Below are 24,236 nucleotides of genomic sequence, written 5' to 3' on the forward strand. Positions count from 1 at the left end.
TACTCCTTCCATTTCAATATAATTGCTTGCACAGTGCTCCTTGGGATGTTTAAAGCTTGGGAAATCTTTTGTATCCAAATCCGGCTTTAAACTTCTTCACAACAGTATCTCGGACCTGCCTGGTGTGTTCCTTGTTCTTCATGATGCTCTCTGCGCTTTTAACGGACCTCTGAGACTATTACAGTGCAGGTGCATTTATACGGAGACTTGATTACACACAGGTGGATTGTATTTATCATCATTAGTCATTTAGGTCAACATTGGATCATTCAGAGATCCTCACTGAACTTCTGGATAGAGTTTGCTGCACTTAAAGTTTGAAATATCCAATAAATGTCGTTCCACTTCATGATTGTGTCCCACTTGTTGTTGAGTCTTCACAAAAAAATTCAGTTTTATATCTTTATGTTTGAAGCTTGAAATGTGGCAAAAGGTCACAAAGTCCAAGGGGGCCGAATACTTTCGCAAGGCACTGTATATATAAAAAAACACAGGGCTGTAACCCAAACAAAGAGCGAGGTGTAAACCTCTAATAAATAGACAGGACGAGACCCGTAATAATAAGTGCACGCTAACACAGTAACACGCAAGCCAATACAACAGAGCACAGGTACTCACAAGACCAACGAACATGGAACAGAGGGCACATGCATACACATACTAATCAGGAGGAATGGGAACCAGGTGTGCGTAATGAGACAAGACAGTCCTGGGTTGGTGGTAATGAATCCAGTTCAGTGACGCCTAGAAGGCCAGTGACGTAGACCTCCCGAGCTGGTGAAAGGACTGATGCAGCAGTACCAGGGGGAGCCGTGACAATTATGGGGTATTGTGTGTAGATTGCTGAGGATTTGTATTTATTTCATCCATTTTAGAATAAGGCTGTAATGTAACAAAATGTGGAAAAAGTTCAAAAGTTCAAATATATACTGTATATATATATATATATATACTTCACAGAAAATGAGAAATCTTCGGTTCATCACGCAGCCTTTGTACGTCTCGAGTAGGCGAAAGGATGATTCCTCAGTGTGTGATATCAACTGTCAAACATGTAGGAGGAAGCGTGATGGTCTGGGGCTCTCTTGCTGGATCCAGAGTCGGGGACTTGCAGAGTGAGTGGCACCCTGAACCACAACAGCTACCACAGCATTTTGCAGCGCCATGCAATACGCTCTGGTGTACGCCTAGTTGGTCAGGGGTTCATCCTACAGCAAGATAATGACCCAGAACATACCTCCAGGCTATGTGGTTCATCTTACAGCAAGATAATGACCCAAAACATACCTCCAGACTGTCAGAACTACCTAGAAGAAAAGACAGTAGGCTTCAAATCATGGAATGACCAGCAGTCTCCAGACTTAAAACACCATTGAGCTGGTTTAGGATGAACTGGGCATAAGGGTGAAGGCAAAGCAACCTACAAGTACAACACCTTTGTGGGAACTTCTGCTACAGTGTTGGGAAGAACTTTCCGAACAATATTTGATTTACATTCTAGTAAGAATTCCACGAGTGTGTTTGGTTATGTCTGCAAAAGATGGCTACTTTGGTGAGTCAAAAGTAAAAATGTTTTAAGAAATCATGGAATCATTTTGTTTTTGTCTCCAATTGTTTGTTCTATGCTTTAATTTCAGAGTACAATTAGACATTAAACTGTGAATTTCAATAAAAACTGGAAAAATGGTGTTCTAAAACTTTTGACCAATAAAGTGTGTGTGTGTGTATATATATATATATATATATATATATATTCATTCATTCATTCCCCACACAAGCCAATACATTGCTCATCCAATTGACAGACTTGAATACAAATTTAACAAGGACAAGGGTTTTGAAAAAGCACAACTGCTTTATTTTTTCTCTCAATAAGGAAAGGGCGATTATGATCACATATCTGAAAGGATAAACATCAGGTAGGATAAATAGACAGTATGATCAGTTCCAGAGTGAACAGGTCCTCTGACAAATGAAATATGTATCCTAAAAGTACCAACAAAAAAAGCATCAGGACGATATCTTGGTGTAGGTACAGTAATGAGTGAAGACGAGAGCAGGCGGAAACCAAATTAAGTTTCTCATGTGTGTATAAGACGTTTCAGTGTACACCTTCCAGTCTGTCCAAAAAGCACAGTAGAGATGGGCAATAAGCCAATCCACAAGTGAAAGCAGTCCACCCTGTGAGAACATCATAGTGACCTTTGAAACACTTACCCTTTTATTAGTGATACAATATATGACTCAAACATATGATTTTAGACTCCCACCCTCCCCGACTGACCGTAACTCTGAATATAGTTTAACAGGTATGCATCATGTACAGACGTCAGTGAAACACTGCCATAAAAGACGAGTCTGAACATTTTGTAGTGTCATGGAGCATTAATACGCAGAAACATTTATAACCAGTTATGACATTGGAATAGTAAGTTTCAAAATGAGTGCCCCCCTTTTTTTTTTAATCACAGATGCCAACAGTTCATATTATTTTTCTAACAAAAATGCTTTAATATTTCCTTCTTCAGAGAGCCCAAAACAACTGCAGCGTTCACCAAAAAACCTACGCGAAGAAAGTACATCAATTCATCAAGCAATTCTAAACACCCTCTTTTGTCGTGAAATTGTAACATAAAAATAGATATTTGGACCCTGATTGAGAGTTAGGCTGCGTTTATTGCTCGCGCCACCCCAGAGGCCTTACATGGCGCTGAATGTTCACTAGAGGTGTGCCTACTCATTCCTTCACTAACCCCTCCACCTTTCCATCGAGTTGTGTTAAAAAAACAATAGAGAAGTGTTTAATAGCTCTAGGAGCAAAAGCAAAAACACTATAGGAGAGGGAATATAAAAGCACTTGACATGTATCAGATGTGAATTCAGATTTCAGCAACTCATTACAACCAAAAGGATAGCAATAAAAAGCAACATTTCAATCAGCTGTTGAGATCGTACAGTAAGTCAATGAAGCCTGTCGTCACTCCCAAACACTATAGATACTCCCTAACACTATAGAATAAACCACATTTTTTGCCAGTTCGGTTGATCAAAACCTCACACTACGGCAGCAGTGTCCGCTGTCTTTTGAAATGTTGCGATAGGGTCCTGAATTAGGCTCTACGATTAACACACATTCAGCACATCACATGCACACACTGCATCAACGCTAGGATAGCTTCAAATGAGGCAAGATGATGATTTCTCTAAAATGTCCTAGTTTTTGCTTGTTTACAAAACACATAGGAGAGAGAGACAAAACAAAAGCAAAAAAACAGCCTTCAAAAAAATTACGGAAACATTTTCTAAAAATCGAAGCAGTTTTGTCACAGTTCACGAGCTGTGTGAAGTACCCCAGGGGTCTCTGAGGGCGACACGCCCCAATTCACACCTTTCCATGTTTACACACAATGATGTCCTTAAAATCTGTCTTTGAAGTCCTTTAATAATAGAGCAAACAGGCGATGATTACTTTAAAAAAAATATTAAAACTACCAGCAAAAATCTTCAAAAAGTCAAGGAAAAGGACACGTTTGTTTTTTACGCTTACAGATTTGCTTTCTTGTGGTGACATGTCAAGTGTCTGCCTCCTCTACTGGGCTATAGTCCAAAAAAGTAGTGTGGCAAAAACGGGGTGAATTAGGAGTGAACGATCTGCAGGAGCTGTTCGTTTCCTTTTTTGGATGCAGAGCAACACAGAAAACGTGCATTTATTTCAGATTTTTTTGTTACCGTTCTTCTCTCGAAAAAGGACAATGTTAATAAATAAGGAGAACCTTGAGTCTGCTTATACACACACACACACACACACACACACACACACACACACACGGTGTTTAATAATAATAATAAGTGTCCGGTTCTGATAGTTCGGGGAGTTGGTACAGTATGCCTGCTTGCTCCTTAGTTTGGCGCCCAATCTGGGGGTTGGCAATAGAGGCTGGTAGGTGGGTTGAAAGAGGGTGCACGGGGTTGTGTCTTCCAGGGGCAGGTTGGGTGGAGGTTGAAGGTCCGTTGCTATGCCTTGCCCTCCACTTTGACAGCCTGGGGTTTGATGGCTCAGGTGCATGGTGCTGGTTTGCCCTGCCAGCCGGGAAGGGACTCCTGGAGTTTGCTGGTCATCAGGCCCCACGACAGTGCCTTCCCCTCACCCACCAGCTGGCGCCCATTTCGCAGGGCTTTACTCTAAAAGACACACATGAGAAGCACAAGGATAACATTTCATATCTTTTTCAAGTGGACAACAAAACAATAACACTAATGTCACCAAGGAGGGAAATTGTTAAAACAATCTAATTTCAAAACGGTCTAATAGCAAGAATTAGACACCATTAGAAAAAAAGCTATTATCAAGCATCATTTTTGTTTTGCTACAAGTATTATGCACGGGAAAAGATTAATACAGTATTTGTGTAACATTTCAACACATTCAAAAGAAACACCAGAGCATTCATGTAAGAACTGCTTGCTGTGTGTAAAGAACATGACCCTCTTACATCCAAGTTGTAAATATTAGAGGTAAATATGTATGATATTTGATTTACAGCATTTATTTATCGCCTATGACATTTTCTTTGTGCATTTAATTGTGTTCATGTAATGATATGGGATTGTATGTGTAATTTGTTTTGTGCATATAATTGTGATAATGTACTGATATGTGATTTAGTATTTCTTTCCTTTTGTTTCCATAAATGCCCATCTAGAGACGGGTGTTAAATTAGCGTAGACTAGAAACACCCGTGCAATGCATCGGACGATTGTTTGTTCAATCTCTTTGTACTGGTCCCTATCCAAATATACCAGTAAATGATACTACGTGCCTACAAGATTAGGCTACCTATGTCTATGAGCACCATTTGATTAAATACAGTTCCCTAGGTAAGTTTAAAGACAAGTTAATCTTGTGATGAGAATTTTTTACCTCAAGTACCATATTACTGGTTATGACACAATATGTTCATTATTAATTACAATAGTTCATAGCAGTGCATCCAGTTGAGTTCATTCAGAGCCATATATAGTCTGTTCAGGGCAACTTTGACAACTAGACACTAGTTGCTTCTTAACAGACATGGAGAGTTGAGTTGCTGACAGTGGTAATTGACGTCACAACACATTTTAACCAATCAAAATTAATTGAGGTAAAAATCGATGGAAACGGCAACTACCAAACTCTTCATATATGGCTTTGATTTCATACATTGGCAGATTGGATTGAAGAAAAACAAAAAACGAAGTGGATAAAAATCTAATTACCTATATTTACAGTGGGTGGCTCACCTTCATGCCATCCTCCGGCCCCTTGACAGTGGGCTCAGGGGCCGAGGGGGGGCTGGAGTGGGGTGGCTCGCGCCCGGGATTGGGGTAAGGGGGGGAGCGGATGATGACTGTCTTGTTGACCTGCATGACAGGTCTCTGGATGGGGGTGGGAAAGGGGCCTGTGGTAGGGGGACGCATGTGCATAACCATGCTGCCCTGGGGAGGGGGGACCTGGTGGAACACACACACACTGTTAGCATGGCAACACGTCTCAGTATATATGCATGGGTATTTTTTTCTTTATGCAAATATTAAGGGGGTTGCGGAGATGTGTGCAAAGCTACAAATATTTTCCAGACTGAATTCTAAAATGACATTTCATCAAATTGCTTTATGCTCGTGACTCAAACGTACACTAAGGTCTTGAGAGGCCATTGTGCCAGAGCAGTTCAGGGAAGCTGCATGTTAAAACTGATTAGTCATTCAAGTGGTGCAACATCACAGTGATTTGAACAAGCAGAATGATTGAGTTGAGGTTTCTATAACCTTGCCGTGTAGGGGGCACAGCAGGGCCTCATACCAGCCGGTGGCCGGGTCTCTGTAGCAGCAACTACAGGTCAGGCCAGGGCCACTGCAAGCCCAGCCTCGCTGCTGAACGGCCTGCATGGATGAGGTCTTCTGTTTCCAATGAAATGGGAGGGGGAGGCTATATGAGTGTGTATGGGCAGCTGGGATTGTGTGTCAGGACCCAATGTGTGTGGTGGGGTGGGGGTGGGGGGTACCTACTACTGTAAGAGCCTGTAAAATTGTGTTTGTGTGTATGAGAGTGTGTGAAGTGCACTGGAGGACCTTGATTGTCAGTTGACCTAGTTGTTGATTGTAGAATGTGAACAGTAACTAGTACTACCAAGGTGCGTGTATGTACCTAATGTGTGTATGATTGTGTTGGGTCATACCTGCTGGTTGTAATGCCCAGGCAGAGGGCCCACGGGGCCAGACTGCTTCCCACTGGGGCTGGCAGACCCTGGTCTGATGGAAGAGAGAGGGAAACATATAGGTTTACCATTGGCTTCCAATTACATCTATATCATCACTTTAATGCCATTATAAGATCACTAAATGTTTTATTAAATATTGGACAAACTAGAAGTAAACGCAGCTGTGCTGTCAGTTTCTTGACAAGTCTAAACATTTTACTGGCAGCGAACCATGTAGAATCCTTTGGCATGTTACAATAAAATGAACACGTTTATAAGGGTATGAACTAAGAGAAGACGTTTTGTGATTTAACATAAGTTTCAAGGTGACACTTTGCTGTTCCAGCTCACCTGTTGTATCCTCCAGGCATGCCCTGGGAGTGATTGGGCTTGTCAGAGAACTGGAAGCCTATCTTTTCCATCTGGGAGGTCTGGAGAAGGACAACAAACATCCCCATTAAATATACAAGTAAGAACATCTCAATGCCATCTATGAAATGTTGTGGCATTAAAGTGATAGTTCACCCAAATGACAAATTCACTACAGTTGTTCCTTACCTTGTAAGTAGTATACGGACCAGTAGACATTGTGAAATTCTGCAAAAAAATCAAGTAATTTTGTAATTTAGGTGAACTATCCCTTCTATTTCAAAAGGGATTTACATTAAACGTGCATTTTTGTTTGTTTGTACATGAAATGTTTCCAAATCCAACCTAAAGCTAACATTTACCAATCATTAGGGTAGTTAAGCTGTAACATTGTTGGAAGGGACACTTGGTGGGTCTGTAGAGCTCACCTCTCTACTGCCGGTCATGACAGGGGGCTGGGAGCCAGGGGGGAGCATCCTGCGGGCAGCTCCGACGGAGAGGTTCTGGCCCTGCTGGAGCTGGATGGATTGGGGCAGGATGAGGTGCTGCTGGGCAGAGCCATAACGCAGCTGGGAGCCCGGCAAGGGCATGGTCACCTGGAGCGAGAGAGAGAGAGAGAGAGAGAGAGAGGAAGGATCATTGTTCGGGCCTTTTAAACATTGAATGAAGAGATTATAATGTTTCCATTAGAAGCCAAGCAAACTGTTCCTTCAAACTAAGTGTGCCACTGACAAAGTTGTTCCCCTTACCTGGATGAGCTGGGAGTCCATGAGCTGGGAGGAGCTCATGCCAGGGCCCTGGTTCATCTGGCCATCGTAGACCATGGCCTGGCTGCCGTTCATGGGCTGGTAGTGGGAGCCCGACTGGGGCTTGACCATGTCCGATGGCTGCATGCCCGGGAAGGCCGAATAGGGCCCCTTCAGGGGGCCACCGCCTGACAGCACCATGGGGCTGGGCTGAGACAGATTGGGATGCATGTACACCTGGGACCTGAAGGAGGGAATGGAGTTGAACATCTCCTGGGACTGGGAGACGGGAAGGCCTCCCCGGAGACCGAGCTGGGCCTGCAGAGAGGTGTGCAGGGAGATGGGGATCTGCTGGGCAGCCGCGGCCGCCTGCGCGCACACACAGGAAGGAGTGAATTATAATATTACAGTTTACCCTCCCCCCCACCAGTGCATTTATGACAAATTGGACATATCACAAATTGCCATGCAAAATGTCATTATTGACCCAGCAAAAATCAAGCACTTTTGGCATGTAATCACAAAAAAAATTGAAATCCAGGAGGCACCGATTATTGCCCAAAATATATATACATACATTTTTTTTTTTTACACTAACGTTCAAAAGTTTGGGATCACTTGAAATATCTTTAAGAAAAGCACATTTTCCCCCCATTAAAATAACATCAAATTGATCAGAAACACAGTGTAGACATTCTAAATGTTGTAGGTGGAAATGGCAAATTTTTTATGGAATATCTATTTAGGCGTAGAGGCCCATTATCAGCAACCATCACTCCTGTGTTCCAATGGCACGTTGTGTTAGCTAATCCAAGTTAATCATTTCAAAAGGGTAATTGATCATTAGAAAACCCTTTTGCAATTATGTTAGCATAGCTGAAAACTGTTGTTATTTCTGATTAACAAGCAATAAAACTGGCCTTTAGACTAGTTGAGTATCTGGAGCATCTGCATTTGTGGGTTCGATTACAGGCTCAAAATGGCCAGAAACAAAGAAATGTATTCTGAAACTCGTCAGTTTATTCATGTTCTGAGAAATGAAGGCTATTCCATGCGAGAAATTGCCAAGAAACTGAAGATCTCCTACTCCCTTCACAGAACAGCACAAACTGTCTCTAACCAGAATAGAAAGAGTGGGAAGCCCCGGTGCACAACTGAGCAAGAGGACAAGTACATTAGTGTCTAGTTTGAGAAACAGATGCCTCACAAGTCCTCAACTGGTAGCTTCATTAAATAGTACCCGCAAAACACCAGTCTCAACGTCAACAGTGAAGAGGCGACTCCAGGATGCTGGCCTTCCAGGCAGAGTTGCAAAGAAAAAGACATATCTCAGACTGGCCCAAAAAAATAAAAAAGATTAAGATGGGCAAAAGAACACAGACACTGGACAGAGGAACTCTGCCTAGAAGGCCAGCATCCAGGAGTCGCCTCTTCGCTGTTGACGTTGAGACCGGTGGTTTGCGGGTACTATTTAATGAATCTACCAGTTGAGGACTTGTGAGGCGTCTGTTTCTCAAACTAGACACTAATGTACTTGTCCTCTTGCTCAGTTGTGCACCGGGGCCTCCCACTCCTCTGTCTATTCTGGTTAGAGACAGTTTGTGCTGTTCTGTGAAGGGAGTAGTACACAGCAGTGTATGAGATCTCCAGTTTCTTGGCAATTTCTCGCATGGAATAGCCTTCATTTCTCAGAACAAGAATAGAAGTTATTTGTTTCTGGTCATTTTAAGCCTGTAATCAAACCCACAAATGCTGATGCTCCAGATACTCAACTTGTCTAAAGGAGGACCGTTCTATTGCTTCTTTAAAATCAGGACAACAGTTTTCAGCTGTGCTAACATAATTGCAAAAGGGTTTTCTCTAATGATCAATTAGCCTTTTAAAATTCTAAACTTGGATTAGCTAAAACAACATGCCATTGGAACACAGGAGTGATGGATGCTTATAATAGGTCTCTGTACGCCCATGTAGATATTCCTTAAAAATCAGCCGTTTCCAGCAACAATTGTCACTTACAACGTTAACAATGTCTACACTGTATTTCTGATCAATTTGATGTTATTTTAAAAACGGACAAAAAAAAGTTTTTCTTTCAAAAACAAGGAAATTTCCGAGTGACCCCAAACTTTTGAACGGTAGTGTATATAAAGAAGAAAAATAATTGGAATAAAATCCTATTAGACCCTATACTTGTAAGTGTAGTACCTGTTGGTAGCTCTGCTGCTGGGTCATGGTTGGGGGCACCAGACGAGGCTGGCTGGGAAAGACATGGCCGTCCAGATACAGCGGGGGGACATGGTTACCTACAGAGACGGAAATACAATTGTTATTTCAAAGGTATAATAATAATAATGCACAGATTTACATTTCATACAACGCATAGTCTTTTGGCAAATATAGCAATAATGTCAATGTTTAATGTGTCCTCTTACCCTGCATGGACATGGAAGGTGCCACAGAGGCAATGGGCATGGGGGGCATGGACACCCCTCCGAAAGAGCTGTAGCTCACCCCGCTGGAGGAGCCCACGCTGCAAGGGGGCTGGGCGCCAGAGGCACCCCCACCAGGAGAGCCCTGCTCGGGGAGAGACTGGGAGTTCTCCCACGCCTTACGGGCCGACTCCATCTGAGAAAGAGGGGACGAAGGGATAGAAATGGTCAGTGAAATTACACAAAAACTTTTGTGTTTACTAACGTTTATTTGATCTAACCTTTACTTAGCCAGGTAGGTAACTGAGAATTACATTTATTTAAGACTAGTGTTTAGAGATGTGTGGAGAGTGTGAGGCAGTGGGGTGTGTACCTTGAGTGTGAGATCAGCACTGGGGAAAGAGATGGGGTTGAGGTTGATGCCAGGCTGCAGGTGGTCTCTACGCAGCATGGGAATGGCCTGGGTCAGGGCCGGCTACACACACACACAAAGGTTATACACATCAACAACTAGCCAATGACATCCTTTGTCCATTTTACATATAATTTATGATATTTATTTTATCAAGCCACTTCAAGTGTAGCACTTGAAAGATTCCTTTTAATAGCCCACCTTATAATCATGAGGTGACAATGGGAATCCAGTTGAACTCAGTATATTTGTACTCACATTGCTGACGAGGGCGTCCTGCAGCTTGGTGACAGGGTTGGACACGGGCACTGGGGTGGAACCGGGTGGCAGACTAAAGTCAGAGTCCTTGGCACTGACACCAAACTCGATGGGTGGCACAGGCAGCACCGTGTCCACGTGGAGGTCCACGCCGTTGACGGGAGTGATGGGCCTCCCCTCCAGACGCTCCACACCCTCCGAGCCCTTGCGGTGCTTGAGTGAACGTTCGTTGCCGATGGGACCGGGCTTGTGCTGCTCCTTGCTCTGCTCAGGGCCCGCGTCAGAATCCTCAGAGTTGGGCTCGCTGCCTGTGAAGGAGACCTGCTTGGTCCACGAATCTCCTCCAGATGACTGGATTGAGAGAGCTGAGGGAAGGAATAGAACCATAGAACCAATGTATTATGTTATACAGTTGACAGCACAAGAATGTTCACATGTAGTTTGGAGGGAAAAGCTGAGTATGGGAAACAGTTATCAGATGGGGTGGAAGATGAGGTGTGTGAAGGCTGGGGTGTTGCCCCTACTCCTACCTGAGCTGTTAGTCTCCCAGATTTCTGTGCCCAGGTTGTTGGCAGAGAGTCCCTCTTCTGGCTGATCAATGGTCATGCCACCCTGCTTCTTGGCAAACCGCGGGGGCATCTTGGAGGTGATCGGTCTGTTTTTTACTGGAACCTGCAGTGTGGCAAAGAAATGCTTTTTTTCCATAGATTAAGTACAACACAGCACCTCAAGTCATGTACAACTATACTTAACATAACATATGATTGAGATATATAGGAAAAAACAGTATGTTGTTAAAGAAGTATCATTGCTTGCATGAATCCATTAGCAATTATGTTCCCGATTGAGTCTGTAATACCAACATGTTTCAAGCAGACCACCATAGTCCCTGTGCCCAAGAACACAAAGGCAACCTGCCTAAATTACTGGAAACCCGTAGCACTCACGTCCATACCCATGAAGTGCTTTGAAAGGTTGGTAACGGCTCACATCAACACCATTATCCCAGAAACCCTAGACCCACTCCAATTTGCATACCGCCCAAACAGATCCACAGACGATGCACTCTATTGCACTCCACACTGCCCTTTTCCACCTGGACAAAAGGAACACTTATGTGAGAATGCTATTCAATGACTACAGCTCAGCGTTCAACACCATAGTACCCGCAAAGCTCATCGCTAAGCTAAGGATCCTGGACTTCCTGGCTAAGGATCCTAAACACCTCCCTCTGCAACTGGATCCTGGACTTCCTGACGAGCCACCCCCAGGTGGTGAGGGTAGGTAGCAACACATCTGCCACGCTGATCCTCAACACTGGAGCTCCTCAGGGGTGCGTGTTCAGTCCCCTCCTGTACCCCTTGTTCACCCATGACTGCAGGGCCAGGCACGACTCTAACAGCATCATTAAGTTTGCAGACAACACAACAGTGGTAGGCCTGATCACCGACGAGACAGACTATAGGGAGGAACTCAGACCTGGCTGGGTGGTGCCAGAATAACAACCTATCCCTCAACGTAACCAAGACTAAGGAGATGATTGTGGACGACAGAAAAAGGAGGATCGAGCACGCCCCCATTCTCATCAACGGGGCTGTAGTGGAGCAGGTTGAGAGCCTCAAGTTCCTTGGTGTCCACATCAACAACAAACTAGAATGGTTCAAACACACCAAGACAGTCATGAAGAGGGCACGACAAAGCCTATTCCCCTTCAGGAAACTAAAAAGATTTGGCATGGGTCCTGAGATCCTCAAAAGCTTCTACAGCTGCATCATCGAGAGCATCACTGCCTGGTACGGCAATTGTTCGGCCTCTGGCCGCAAGGCACTACAGAGGGTAGTGCGTACGGCCCAGTACATCACTGGGGTTAAGCTACCTGCCATCCAGGACCTCTATACCAGGCATTGTTAGAAGAAGGCCCAAAAATGGTCAAAGACCCCAGCCTCCCCAGTCATAGACTGTTCTCTCTACTGCCACATGACAAGCGGTACCGGAGTGCAAAGTCTAGGGCAAAAAGTCTTCAACAGTTTTTACCCCCAAGCCATAAGATTCCTGAACAGGTAATTAAATGGCTACCTGGACTATTTGCATTGTGTGCCCCCCAACCCTCTTTTTACGCTGCTGCTACTCTCTGTTTATCATATATGCAAAGTCACTTTAACTATACATTCATGTACATACTACCTCAATTGGGAGGACCAACCAGTGCTCCCGCACATTGGTTAACAGGGCTATCTGCATTGTGTCAAGCCACCCACCAACCACTCTTTTACGCTACTGCTACTATTCATCATATATGCATAGTCACTTTAACCATATCTACATGTACATACTACCTCAATCAGCCTGACTAACAGGTGTCTGTATGTAGCCGCGCTACTTTTATAGTCTCTCTACTGTATATAACCAGTCTTTTTACTGTCGCTTTATTTCATTAACTTACCTATTGTTCACCTAATACCCTTTTTTGCACTATTGGTTAGAGCCTGTAAGGTTGCATTTCACCTGTTGTATTCGGCGCACGTGACAAATAAAACGTTGATTTGGAATTATTTAGATTTTACTCAAAAATGGGTCTATACTCTAGACACCGAAAGCTCTTTTGCCGATTGTTAGTTTTATTTAAATGTCTCAGGCTTATTTGAATGTTCTGTCAACTTACAGGAGCTCCTTGTTCCTTTCTCCTTCTGTCGTCTTCCTGTGGGCGCCGCAGCTGTTTCTTGGACAGGTCTTGGAACCCATCTGGACTAGGACCCCCAGAATCCCCCTCAACTGGAAGACACACGTGTGCCACATTAAATCAGTCATCTGGCCCACCAGGTTGAGACCCCTGGTTTAGATTTAATTTGAGCCTTGCTTAATTGACTCAAGTAGGTGTTATATTGAAGTTGGTGCCTAGCATACTCACTGGGGTAGCTGTTGAGGTCGTACTGAGACAGTGGTTTGGTCAGGTCTCCCTTCACAGACCTGGGCTTCAGCTCCTTGTCCAGCTTCTTCCCCGAGGGTTCGTTTGCCTGGTGGCCCTCCTCAGACTGCTCAACATTGTAGACTGGGCCTGACTCCTCTGGGCTCCTGCTGGAATCAGGGAGAGACATTCCATGAGTCAGGTGTTACCACTTAAAACATATTATTGTGCGAAAGTGTTGCTAAGGTTTGTTTTTAGAAGCTCCAGTATATTGATGTCTTGAGAATGTTTTGAAACAATTAAGTCAAGACAAAACAATATCAATAGTTTTGTTGAACGTTCTCACACCAAGTTCGCACAGTACTCACCTCTTATGGTTGGAGGACCCTCCATTCTGCCAGCCGTCGTTCCTGTTACAGGAGGGCAGAGCGTTAGGTTTCTCTGAAGAGCGTGTCATCTTGTTCCCATCCACCTCACCCTTCCTGTTCTGCCGGTCCACCAGGGGGCGTTGGCTGGAGAAACTCCTCTTGGCCAGCTCCCTCTTCTCTCCAGACCCAGGATCCCCGTGGCCTGAGTCTGAGTGCACATCTCCCCCGTGTGCCTGCTGCTGCTGCCCTCCCCCACGCTTCTCCCTCCAATCACTGAAGTCGCTGTTCTCTGAGCCAGTCTCCCAGTCCTCCGCCTGGCCGTGCTGACCACCGGACCTACCCCCCCCTCCGGAGTAGTGGCCACTGGACCAGCCGTCCTCTTTACCTCCCTCCTTGGAGCGGCTCGGCCAGGGGTTCGCGAATCCTTCTGATCCGTTGATGTACTCATCGCTGGTCCACTGGCCACTGCCGGGCTCCCTCTCTTGACGTAGTCGGCGGAAACGCGGGGGCTTGTCCTGGCGCGGCGGCCTCCGTCTTCTCAACGGCTGTTGTCCAGGGTTGTCGCTGTCTATGTAGTACTCACCCTCCCCGCTGCGGTCCTCAGCGCCATTCTCCATGAAGGAACCAGTAGAGCCAGTAAACTTGGGGGTGTATTTGAGGGGCTCACGCTCTGCAGGTGGTCTCCTGGGATAGGTCTCGGTGCCCAAGACATAGCCGTTCTCCTGCATGGGCCCACCGCCACTGCCAAACTGAGTCCCCCGTCCTCTCCAGGTGGAGATGTCTCTGGAGCCGTTGTTGTACCCTCGGCTGGTGTTGTAGCCCCTGCCAGTATCGAGTCTGGGAGGCAGGGAGCGGCCGAAGCCTCCGAACCCCCTGCTGCTGGCTTTGGCCTTGTCGCGGGCGTCACTGGCCGCCTGTTCTTCCGTGTACACCTTGTTGGACCTCCAAGAGTCTCGGTCAGCCTTCCGGGTCTCTCCCTGCTCTGGGTAGCTGCCACCCTCTCCGTTTTCAGAGCCCTTCTGGCGTCGCCGCTTGGGAAGCTCCTCATACTCTGAGGTCTCGCTCAGAGTCTCGCTGACGTTGCGCCTCCTCGGCTTCCCCCTCTGCAGGTCCTCCACCTTGACAAAGTCCCTGGGCAGTCCTCTGCCTCTGCCTGGTCTCTGGGTTCCAGCAGCGTCCCTGCTGTTGATATTGTTGTTGTAGCCTCCTCTGGGGTTCTCTCGGCCTCCCCGGCCACCACGGTCTCCTCTTGAACTGAACTCCTTGAAGCCGCCACGGCTCCGACCTCTACCTGTTCCCCTGGCTCCGGCAAAGGCCTGCTCCTCATCGATGAAGATCCAGTTGTTGCGTCGTGGTGCACCAGGCTCCCTGCTCTCCTGGCTGTCTCTGGAGGACTGGCTCTTTCCGCTGTCCCAGCTGTTTTCCTTCGGCAAATCCTCACTGTGGGTACTGGCTGGCCGCTCTATTTTAGCAGGAGCTGGTGGTTGTTGCTTCTCTTCTGGCTGCTTCTCAATAGCAGGCGAGGCCGAGTGTCTGTTACTTACTAGGGGCTGGTTATCTTTCTTCAGGTCATATACGTTGGTGAGCACCTCCTTTTCCAGGCGGTAAGGGACTACCTTCTCCTCAGGCTCCACTTTGGGCTTCTCGTTCTCCTTGTCCTCCACTTTGAGGGCCTTTAGCACAGGCTTCTTGATGGGACCGGTCCTGCGGTTCAGGGTCCTACCGCCAGTCTCAGAGGGCTGGCTTAAACTGCTGGCAGGGGTGCTGGAGCCAGGATCAGACCACTGGTTCTGACCACCAACACCAACTTCCTTCTTCTGGCCTCCATCTCGCCTATGGAAGTCTGAGTCAAAAACCTTTTCCTTGGAGGTGTCGAAGACTTCGTCACAGGGTTCAGTGCCGTCCTTCAGGTACCGGTCTTTGGGCTCCTGTTTGGGGTAGTCGCTGTCTGCATGCTGCTGCTGGGGCCGGCTCGCGGCTGAGGAGAGCAGGCCTTGGTCTTGCGGGTGGTGATCCCTGTCGGGACCTTTGCTCTGGTGGTAGGCCTGATGGGAGAGGTCACCAGATGGGTTGTCTAGGCACTCGTTACCACTCTCTTCGTACAAGTCCTGCTGGGAGCATGTCCTGTCACTCCGGTCGTCTGGCTGGCTCCTGTCTGAGCTCTCGTGCTGTCTCTGGTAGGGTGGGGTGAAACTGCGAGGGGGGTAGCCATCTTGGTTCCACAAGGGGTAGGGCTCGGTGGAGGGGGCCCTCCGCTCCTGATGCATGCTTGGATGGCAGCCATCGTCAGAGGGGGACCCTGGGCTGTTCAGGTGGTCTGGCTGCATCCTCGATTTCATAATTCCTACGCAAACACAAAGGTGGTAATCTACAGTTAGAGATGATACAGATGCAGGATTATTTGGAGATCCATATCAATCTAGAAAGTTTGACCATGATGTCACTAAACTAAAAAGTGAATTAAGAAATTAAATCAGGAAATTCATCATTCCCTTTAGTAAAACAATACTATTTTCTCAGGTCTCACCTGAAGAGTGGACAGCATTGGGGTAGTAGTCCACGGGGGAGCGGCCCTGGGCCATGCGGGGGTCCAAGAAAGGGGGCATCATCATCCAGCGGGGGTCGAAGCCCAGCATGTGTGGGGGGTAGTACCCCCTCGGGGGGTGGCTGGAGCCCGAGGGGGCGGGGTGGCCAGACTGCTGCTGCTGCCAGTGCTGCATTTTATACACTTGGTCCTGAGAGGGGGAGGGACGACAGCGCATGAACCCATTATGTTCACACTGGTATAATTATTCACCTCACATAAAAGTGACTAGATGCATTTAAAGAAGTGTACTATATGCAGCGAGTGGTTATTTCCTGTTTTGTCAATCGCCTATTGCTGTGCATCCACCACAGAACTCATTAAAACACTACACTACTTCCGTCGTTATGGAAAAGACCTGCTCCTGTGAACTGACGGGCCTTTCTCAAGCCGCTAATCCCACCAGGAATTTTGGGATTTTTGGGGCTGGAGGGAAGGGACTGCTGGGAAAGCATCAGATGGCGTTGACCGGGCGGCTCACCTGCTGCTGCTTTTGGAAGCGGGGCGGAACGGGCTTGGAGGCCTGGTGGTTTGTGTAGTCGGGCAGGGGAGAAGTGGGATCAGCCCCGCCATCGTCCTCATTGCGGTAGGGGGCGAAGCCCAAGGTGCCCTCTTCCCTGTAGTCCTGCTGGCCGGGGAAGTGCTCCAAGGGACACTCAGTGTCTGGGACAGGAGAGGGAGCGTGTTATAATCCTACTTTTACATAGCTACCCATGTTTCCAGTGTTGCCATGTTTGCAGTTTTCCAGCCAAATTGGACTACTTTGAAAACGGTGTTGCGGGTGAAAATGTATTTGTCACGGGTGGCAGGTTTTTGGGCTACTTCTAAATTGTACAGCGGCCACCATGGCATTTCTCTTTAAAAAAAATATACATTTCACTGTGACCTGCTGCTGCTGACTATCAGGCAGTGAGCAAGCTGTTATTGAGTGAGTGAATGGTGGGGAGGGCCAAAGGGGTGTGTGTGTGTTGAGAGCACAGGCTGAGAGAGTGCTGCAGCAGAGGCAGTTGAGTCACGGAGACAGCAGCACGCGTACACGTCATGACAACTTTTTACCAGTTGTAGATTGGTCATTGCTGAGACTACCTTTTCCATAAAACCTTCTAACGCGCTAAAACTGATATAACAGCGACAAAGCATTAGAAAACTACTTCAGGAGCACTAGAGCTCTTTGGATAAATTCGCTCAGGAGGTAATTTAAAGTAGACTGCATTCTAATGTCAACTTTTCTTATGTCCTAAGAACAGCCTTTAGCCTTGGTATATTGGTCATATACCACACCTCCTCTGGCCTTATTGCTTAATCATAGCAGTCAAAACAAGTTAAATCGACATCCATTGATGGAAAATGATCTGGAGAGATTAATAAGGTCAATTCATTTTTTCCCCCTTGCAATATATTCTTAAATTCGCAAGAATTATTTTGACGGAACACCGAAATTTGCTTCTTAACCTACATCATTAAAAATGGCATCGATATTCCTTCTTAATTCGCTCAATAACGTTATGGGAAAAGGGTTTATTGGATAAATTTGGCAACTCTCGGAGCAAACATTTTTGGGGGCCTAGTTTTCAAGCCTTGTGGGCAGTTTCAGAGGTCATTGGGCTAGAGATTTTAGTTATTCCTGGCAACCCTGTATGTTTCCTACATGTCATTCAGTAATAGCCATACCGTTGAAATTGAGCATTTTACTGAAAGTGCACACCATGACTGAGAATTGCAAGTTAGTATTTTCAACTGATCAATCTGAATAAATAAATGTTTACTAAACAAACACTAATGGCGGTTTGGTGTTACCTTTCGTGCCATATTGCCAGCTCTCCTGGTGGTTTTTGCTCTCTCTCCCAGGGGACAGTGCTGCCTCCTTGCTCTCTGCATCCTTCGCTCCCTCCTCAGACCTTGACAACTGTCTCTCAGTCTTCCCAAACCTCTCGTCTAGCCTCTTGAGCTTCTCGGCGCAGGCGGCAAGTCTCTCCTCACGGGCGCGTCTCTCCTCCTCCTCCCTGCGCCGGCGAGCTCTCTCCACTGCCTCAGAGAGTTCCGGTGATACAAACTTGGCCCGGGCTGGGCCCTGGCGCTCCTCCTGGTCGTCCAGGGGTTCACCCGGGTGGGCCATGCCAGGCCCGGAGCTCTTCTGCTGGGCCTAGAGAAGCCACAGAGGAGGGTTCGGGTGTTAATGTGGGGACTACATGGTTTCTGTGTACAATGGACTTAAGACGCACGCATATAAATGTGACTCAATTGTTCTCTTCCTACAGGTGTATGTACTCTTTATGCTTTAATGCCTAAACATGAGTTAATCTTACAGTGACCTCCACCATATAAGCTTCTGCATTTATACCCTGGAAGTTGTAATTAAACATTCACTTTTTAATCACTACAAGGCAATTTGTTGTCTTATTTCAATCAAGGGTTATTGATAAGTCATGTGCATTGTCTGAAGACTTCATGACCACTGATAGGTGGAATGACTGGACAGGCTTCTGCCATACTTCTTTAAACTCAAAACTTCAGAGATCAGTGGTATTGAAGGCTAGGGGACCAGGCAAGGGTAGCAGTCTGAGGCACAGTGGACTCAGGTACGACCTTACCTGTGGTTCTCCAGAGGGGAACCTGCTGTTGGTCTTCCTGTGGGCCATCTGCTCCTGGAAGGCCAGGTAAGCCTCCTCCTCAGGGCCCTCCTGGGGGTACGCCCCCTCTCCTATGCTCAGCGACAACTGGTGCTCGCGACGCTGGTTCTCCCATTCAGCCCTGGGTCAGAGATAGAGCTCACAATCAGTCACTGCTACAAGGTCACTGCTCTTAAAACTACAGAAATAACACCAACAATATTCTATTCAGTCACAAACACAAAGGGGGTGGGGGTAATTTCACCACATCTTGTTCTTTTCGGCGTGCTCCTCCTCATCGTCACTGAACTTGAGTTTCTCGCCATAATCCACTTCTTCATGGATACCTGGAATGGTAAGAGAACAACATTTTTATCAAGGTCAATCTAGTTCCGCTACGGCACATCCACAGAAATGTTGTTTCAGTCTTTGTATGATGCGATAACAGAAAGCCCCCCCACCTGCCCAGCCGTCTTCACAGTCGTTGTCCAGCTCGTCCAGATCCTTCAGGTCCTCTGGGTTGATGATGGCCGGACGAGGGGGTCTGTCACCGGGCCGACGGATGGGTCTGGAGGAGAGGTTGCGGGAGGGCCCACGAATGAAGCGGTTTTCTTCTCTCCGAACCTCACCGCTATAAGGAGATTATGAACATGGGGAGGTGAGAGACCTGCGATTATTTTTGCAAAGAAAACAAAATAATTCACAGAATCTTCAATTGTATTATCCATTTTAATCTTTCATTATTTTAACTGAGCATCGCTTCCAGACAGTATATGCAGGTGACAACTTACTTGACAGGCTCTTGGTTGATGTTGGGATAGGGCTGTCTGAAGGTGGGCCGGTTGTCAAAGCGAACTGGGGCGACCACAGTGACAGGGCCAGTGTGTTCAGCAGTGCCGGGAGCATCACGAGTCTCTTTGGGGCACATCTGAAAACCAATAGACAAAAAGTGTACAGTCAGAACAGAACCTTGCATTACGGTGTCATGAAGTGAAAATAAATTAAGAGTAGTATTGTGCTACTTACGAAGGCAGGCAGCATGTCGTGGTAGGTGGTGGTGGTGGTAGGGTGGTGGAGCTGGTGATGGTTCAGGGCAGGGGGTGGGCCTGCGGAGGGGCTGGGCAGGGCGCAGACAGGGCTCCTTGGGCTCTAGGACTGAAGGGGCGCTGACAACGGTGGCAGGGGTGGGACTGACCATGGAGGCAGAGAGGGCGGCAGAGGGGGGAAGAGGTGGAGGGGGGCTTCCAGTCTCAGCTACGCCGCTGGCCTTGCCCTCGGAATCTGAGGGCAGGCCTGCTGGCAGGGATGAGGGCACAAGGTTCCTCCCACCACCCTCCCTCCAACTTGTCACATCTGGAAAGACAAGAGGAAAACGAATTTGAGAAAACAAGCCTGTGTCTAAGGAGTTAGAAAGTGAAATTGCAGTGTATTCAGTTTTTTAAAGTATGTGCACAATATTTTCCCACAGCACTTATTAGCAACTATGCTGTGAGGCTGCTCCACTATTCATAATTTAAAGGCATGTGGATTCCTTTTGAACTGGAGTACATGTTTGTGCCACCACAGCTATGTCCACTGGACTCACTCTGGGGGCGGAGGCTTGGTCCGGGCCCATACGACGGATCGAAGGCGCTTCTTTCCTTGCCAGCCTTGTCCTGTTCCCCAGCAGCCTTCAGCGTTGGAAATTCCTCGTGAGAGAAGGGCTGCAGTCGGTTTGAGGCCCTTAAACCTGCTGTCGCCATGGAAACAAGAGGCACAGCTGTCAGTCACAGCAGAGTCAAAAGAAACGGAGGCTGATGGAAAATCATGAGGTGGAGGCATGCAGTAAATTGACACGTCTGATAGCACCTCCATCAATGTTGACCAAAGAGACAAAGTAATTTTGAACAGTTGAGTTTTCCATTCCAACTCACCATCTAGTTCTATGGCCTTTCCATTTAGCTGGGCCCATTGCTTTGGTCCACCTGTGTTTGTGCTCTGTGGAAACAACAGAGGAAATTGTATTAAAGAGATTTCAGTCTTGGAGGTGTGTTTCCTGACCAATTTTGCATTCGGGTTGGAAGCCTATTTCACTTCCTTAAAATACCCAGAATGAATTGAAGATTACTCGAGTTATCTGTAATGAATTTTGACCGAGGATGTTTTAGTTGCTCAATTTTACATCTAAGGTATTTTGCAAGTAAAAGAAATGCACAACGTGTGTAAACAGTCGGAGCTGCTAGTCTAACCATGTATGCTATTGATTAGTGAGCAATCACCGCAGCTCTTCACCCCATGTTAGGGGGCAAATTGACATCAAAACCCAACCTTCATTTACCTAGTATGACAACCGGATGTTCCAAACATTTTTAGAAAAGATTGACTTTATGCCTAAAATTATCCTATTTACACTTTGTAGTCAATTTTGACACAAGAATAACTTTCAGACTCATATCGATGCCAAATAGGCCATTTTCAAAGGGATTCATTGCTTCTTAAAGGAAGTCACTCTAAGAAAAAAAAAATCATAATTCAAAGTGAAATCGAAAGATGTAGATGACAAAAATCAAGAGGCCAAGCCCACCTCCTGACTGGCTACTGGTGTGGGCTTCTGGAGATTGGAGACAGATTTCTGCAAAGCCAGCTGTGGCTGCAACTCCAGCAGCTGTGCTGTTGATGCAATGGAACTGAGGGAGGGGAGAGAGAGAGAGGGAACCGTCACTCCAGAGATAGACTAGATACATATACATCTTTATACAGACATGCCATACTGCGCAGTTTCACTTTTACACGTTACAGAACTTGGACACTTGTAACCCAGCTATAAACTCTTGATGAATTTACCCCAGCCAAACAGTGAAGAATTAGAAATAAATAGTACTCCCACTCTGTTCTTTCTCACTTGCCAGGCAACATAACACAAACCGACTCACTTTTCTGTTATCAAATGACTACATTTTAGTCATTGAGCCAGAGGCTCTTATCCAGAGCAACTTACCGTAGTGAGTTCACGCACACATTTTTCTTACTTTTCATACAGGTGCCTCAGGGAAATCGAACCACAACCCTGGCATTGCAAGCGCCAAGCTCTATCAACTGAGCCACATGGGACCAGTGTGAAAAATGTCATGCCTGCTATGCAAATAACACTAAAAAGTAGCAACATGAACGCTGGTTTTATAAATGCCATATGTTTGGTGTTCAATCAACATTGCCATATACTCACTGTATGTTAGCTCCTCAGTCTTCCTGCGCCCACTCCTCCAGCCACCCACAGACTCACACACACCAAACAGAGTGGTCACTTCCCACCAATCAACTCCCACACACAGACAGCTCTACAGATTGCATGTGAGCTAACCTTGAGGTAGCAAACACGAACGCCTCTCAAGTCTGACACAAGGCTATCTTTCCTGCAGCTGTACATGGGGCTAATGCCTTGATCACACCTAGTGTCATTGCGTAAAATTCAACTTCTGCTACCATTTCTGTCAAGCCGTTTACGCATACGTTTGATCAAACGTGTGCACCACACAGAACGCACTGCAACTGCCTCTGCAACGCTGCAAGTCAAACGCAGCCTTCCATTGGAAATTAATGTCCTTTTGGTGTACCAAAATGCAATGACGCTGTCTGTGTGATCGAGACGTACACTACCTTTCAAAGGTTTGCGGTCACTGAGAAATATCCATGTTTTTGAAAGAAAAGCAATTTTTTTGCCCATTAAAATAACATAAAATTGATCAGAAATACAGTGTAGACATTGTTAATGTTGTAAATGACTATTATAGCTGGAAATGGCTGATTTTTAATGGAATATCTACATAGGCGTACAAAAGCCCATTATCAGCAACCATCACTAATTGAGTATCTGGAGCATCAGCATTTGCGGATTTGATTACAGGCTCAAAATGACCAGAAACAAATATTCTTGTTCTGTTCTGAGAAATGAAGGCTATTCCATGCGAGAAATTGCCAAGAAACTGAAGATCCCGTACACTGCTGTGTACTACTCCCTTCACAGAACAGCGCAAACTGTCTCCCACTCCCGATGCTCCAGATACTCCAGATACTCAACTAGTCTAAAGGCGGCCAGTTTTATTGCTTCTTTAAATCAGGACAACAGTTTTCAGCTGTGCTAACATAATTGCAAAAGGGTTTTCTAATGATCAATTAGCCTTTTACAATGATAGACTTGGATTAGCTAACACAATGTGCCATTGGAACACAGGAGTGATGGTTGCAGATAATGGGCCTCTGTACGCCTAAATAGATATTCCATAAAAATTCAAATCAGCCGTTTCCACCTACAATTGTCATTTACAACATTAATAATGTCTACACTGTATTTCTGATCACTTTGATGTTATTTTACGGATTTTTTTGTGTGCTTTTCTTTTAAAAAAGGAGGACATTCCTAAGTGACCCCAACCGTTTGAACGGTAGTGTACGTGTTTGAACGCATCCATAAAGAAGTGCACGCAGACAGCACTGGAAAGTGTACAGAAACACAAACCTCAGCAAAGTGTGTACCAGGTGAACAAATACCCTTTTCTTTGCTCATCACTCATTCTTGCATCATCCAATGTTACCCTTTGGTTGTGTAAAAGATGACTCGTTCCCTCAGAAAACAAAACCTATTGAATGAATTTAACATATTGCATCATAGCAAAACATTAATCCAAGAGTGCATCTCAATAGTCTATAGCGGCATCCTTTCCTCATCTCCACCAATTAATCTGGAATAACCTGTAAAAAATGATTACATCACAGAATTTAATGCACATCACTTGTCAGTTTTCAGATCAGTGAGACGATTTTAAATAGCCATTTTAAACTACTGAGACTATAAATCATTAAGCCGCTGTTAGCCAACTTCTATTTCTTCCTGGAACTTAATTGAATATATAGCACTGATTGACCAGTGTTCACTCAATTGGTTTCTTCAATGTACATCAGCTGCTGATTGAAATGGCAAGATTGCGGTGTCTACGGATTTTCAATCTTCAAGAAACTGAGTTGGGTATAAATGCATTCATCTGCTATCCAGACCACCTTTCCCAGTGTCTGTTCCGGGCTCTCTCACCTACCTCTTTTGATCGGTTTGTTCCTGTGTGTTTGCCCATCCTGTTCCGTCTTTGGGCACGATAATCACGTTTGGATCGTTTCCTTTGTTCTCTGACTTCAGGCTCGGCAGGTGAGCAGGCGGGGGCATGCGCCGGGCTGCGGCCACTTTGCCAAGACTCTGTAAGCCATGTCGCGGAACTGCTGGGAGGAAGAGGGGGAGTGAGCGGACACAAATGGAGAGAAGGAGAGAGGTGTGAATAAAGCTCTTTGCAAA

The 24,236-nt window shown here is 46.1% G+C and overlaps 1 protein-coding gene across 1 annotated transcript in view; it reads right to left on the reverse strand.

Annotated features, from left to right (window-relative positions):
* Positions 1-1,835: 1,835 nt before the first annotated feature.
* The window catches only part of prrc2b (proline-rich coiled-coil 2B), a 37,069-nt gene continuing 14,668 nt past the window's right edge, over positions 1,836-24,236 (reverse strand). Inside the window, exons 3-30 of the mRNA XM_042302817.1 lie at positions 23,986-24,163; positions 21,480-21,582; positions 20,830-20,893; positions 20,502-20,648; positions 19,943-20,269; positions 19,708-19,885; positions 19,378-19,547; positions 19,182-19,263; positions 18,899-19,058; positions 18,105-18,450; positions 16,789-16,970; positions 16,251-16,458; positions 13,724-16,067; positions 13,359-13,525; positions 13,113-13,222; positions 10,981-11,122; positions 10,451-10,815; positions 10,154-10,255; positions 9,784-9,976; positions 9,557-9,654; positions 7,355-7,720; positions 7,034-7,201; positions 6,795-6,833; positions 6,588-6,667; positions 6,216-6,288; positions 5,806-5,937; positions 5,281-5,490; positions 1,836-4,182 (exon numbers count right to left, since the gene is read on the reverse strand). Coding sequence (XP_042158751.1) covers positions 4,057-4,182; positions 5,281-5,490; positions 5,806-5,937; positions 6,216-6,288; positions 6,588-6,667; positions 6,795-6,833; positions 7,034-7,201; positions 7,355-7,720; positions 9,557-9,654; positions 9,784-9,976; positions 10,154-10,255; positions 10,451-10,815; positions 10,981-11,122; positions 13,113-13,222; positions 13,359-13,525; positions 13,724-16,067; positions 16,251-16,458; positions 16,789-16,970; positions 18,105-18,450; positions 18,899-19,058; positions 19,182-19,263; positions 19,378-19,547; positions 19,708-19,885; positions 19,943-20,269; positions 20,502-20,648; positions 20,830-20,893; positions 21,480-21,582; positions 23,986-24,163 — 6,860 coding nt within the window. The 3' untranslated portion in view covers positions 1,836-4,056. The remainder of the gene's footprint in view (positions 4,183-5,280; positions 5,491-5,805; positions 5,938-6,215; positions 6,289-6,587; positions 6,668-6,794; positions 6,834-7,033; positions 7,202-7,354; positions 7,721-9,556; positions 9,655-9,783; positions 9,977-10,153; positions 10,256-10,450; positions 10,816-10,980; positions 11,123-13,112; positions 13,223-13,358; positions 13,526-13,723; positions 16,068-16,250; positions 16,459-16,788; positions 16,971-18,104; positions 18,451-18,898; positions 19,059-19,181; positions 19,264-19,377; positions 19,548-19,707; positions 19,886-19,942; positions 20,270-20,501; positions 20,649-20,829; positions 20,894-21,479; positions 21,583-23,985; positions 24,164-24,236) is intronic.

The sequence above is a fragment of the Oncorhynchus tshawytscha genome, linkage group LG20 (genome assembly GCF_018296145.1).
Source record: "Oncorhynchus tshawytscha isolate Ot180627B linkage group LG20, Otsh_v2.0, whole genome shotgun sequence".
In the NCBI taxonomy this organism is placed as follows: domain Eukaryota; kingdom Metazoa; phylum Chordata; class Actinopteri; order Salmoniformes; family Salmonidae; genus Oncorhynchus; species Oncorhynchus tshawytscha.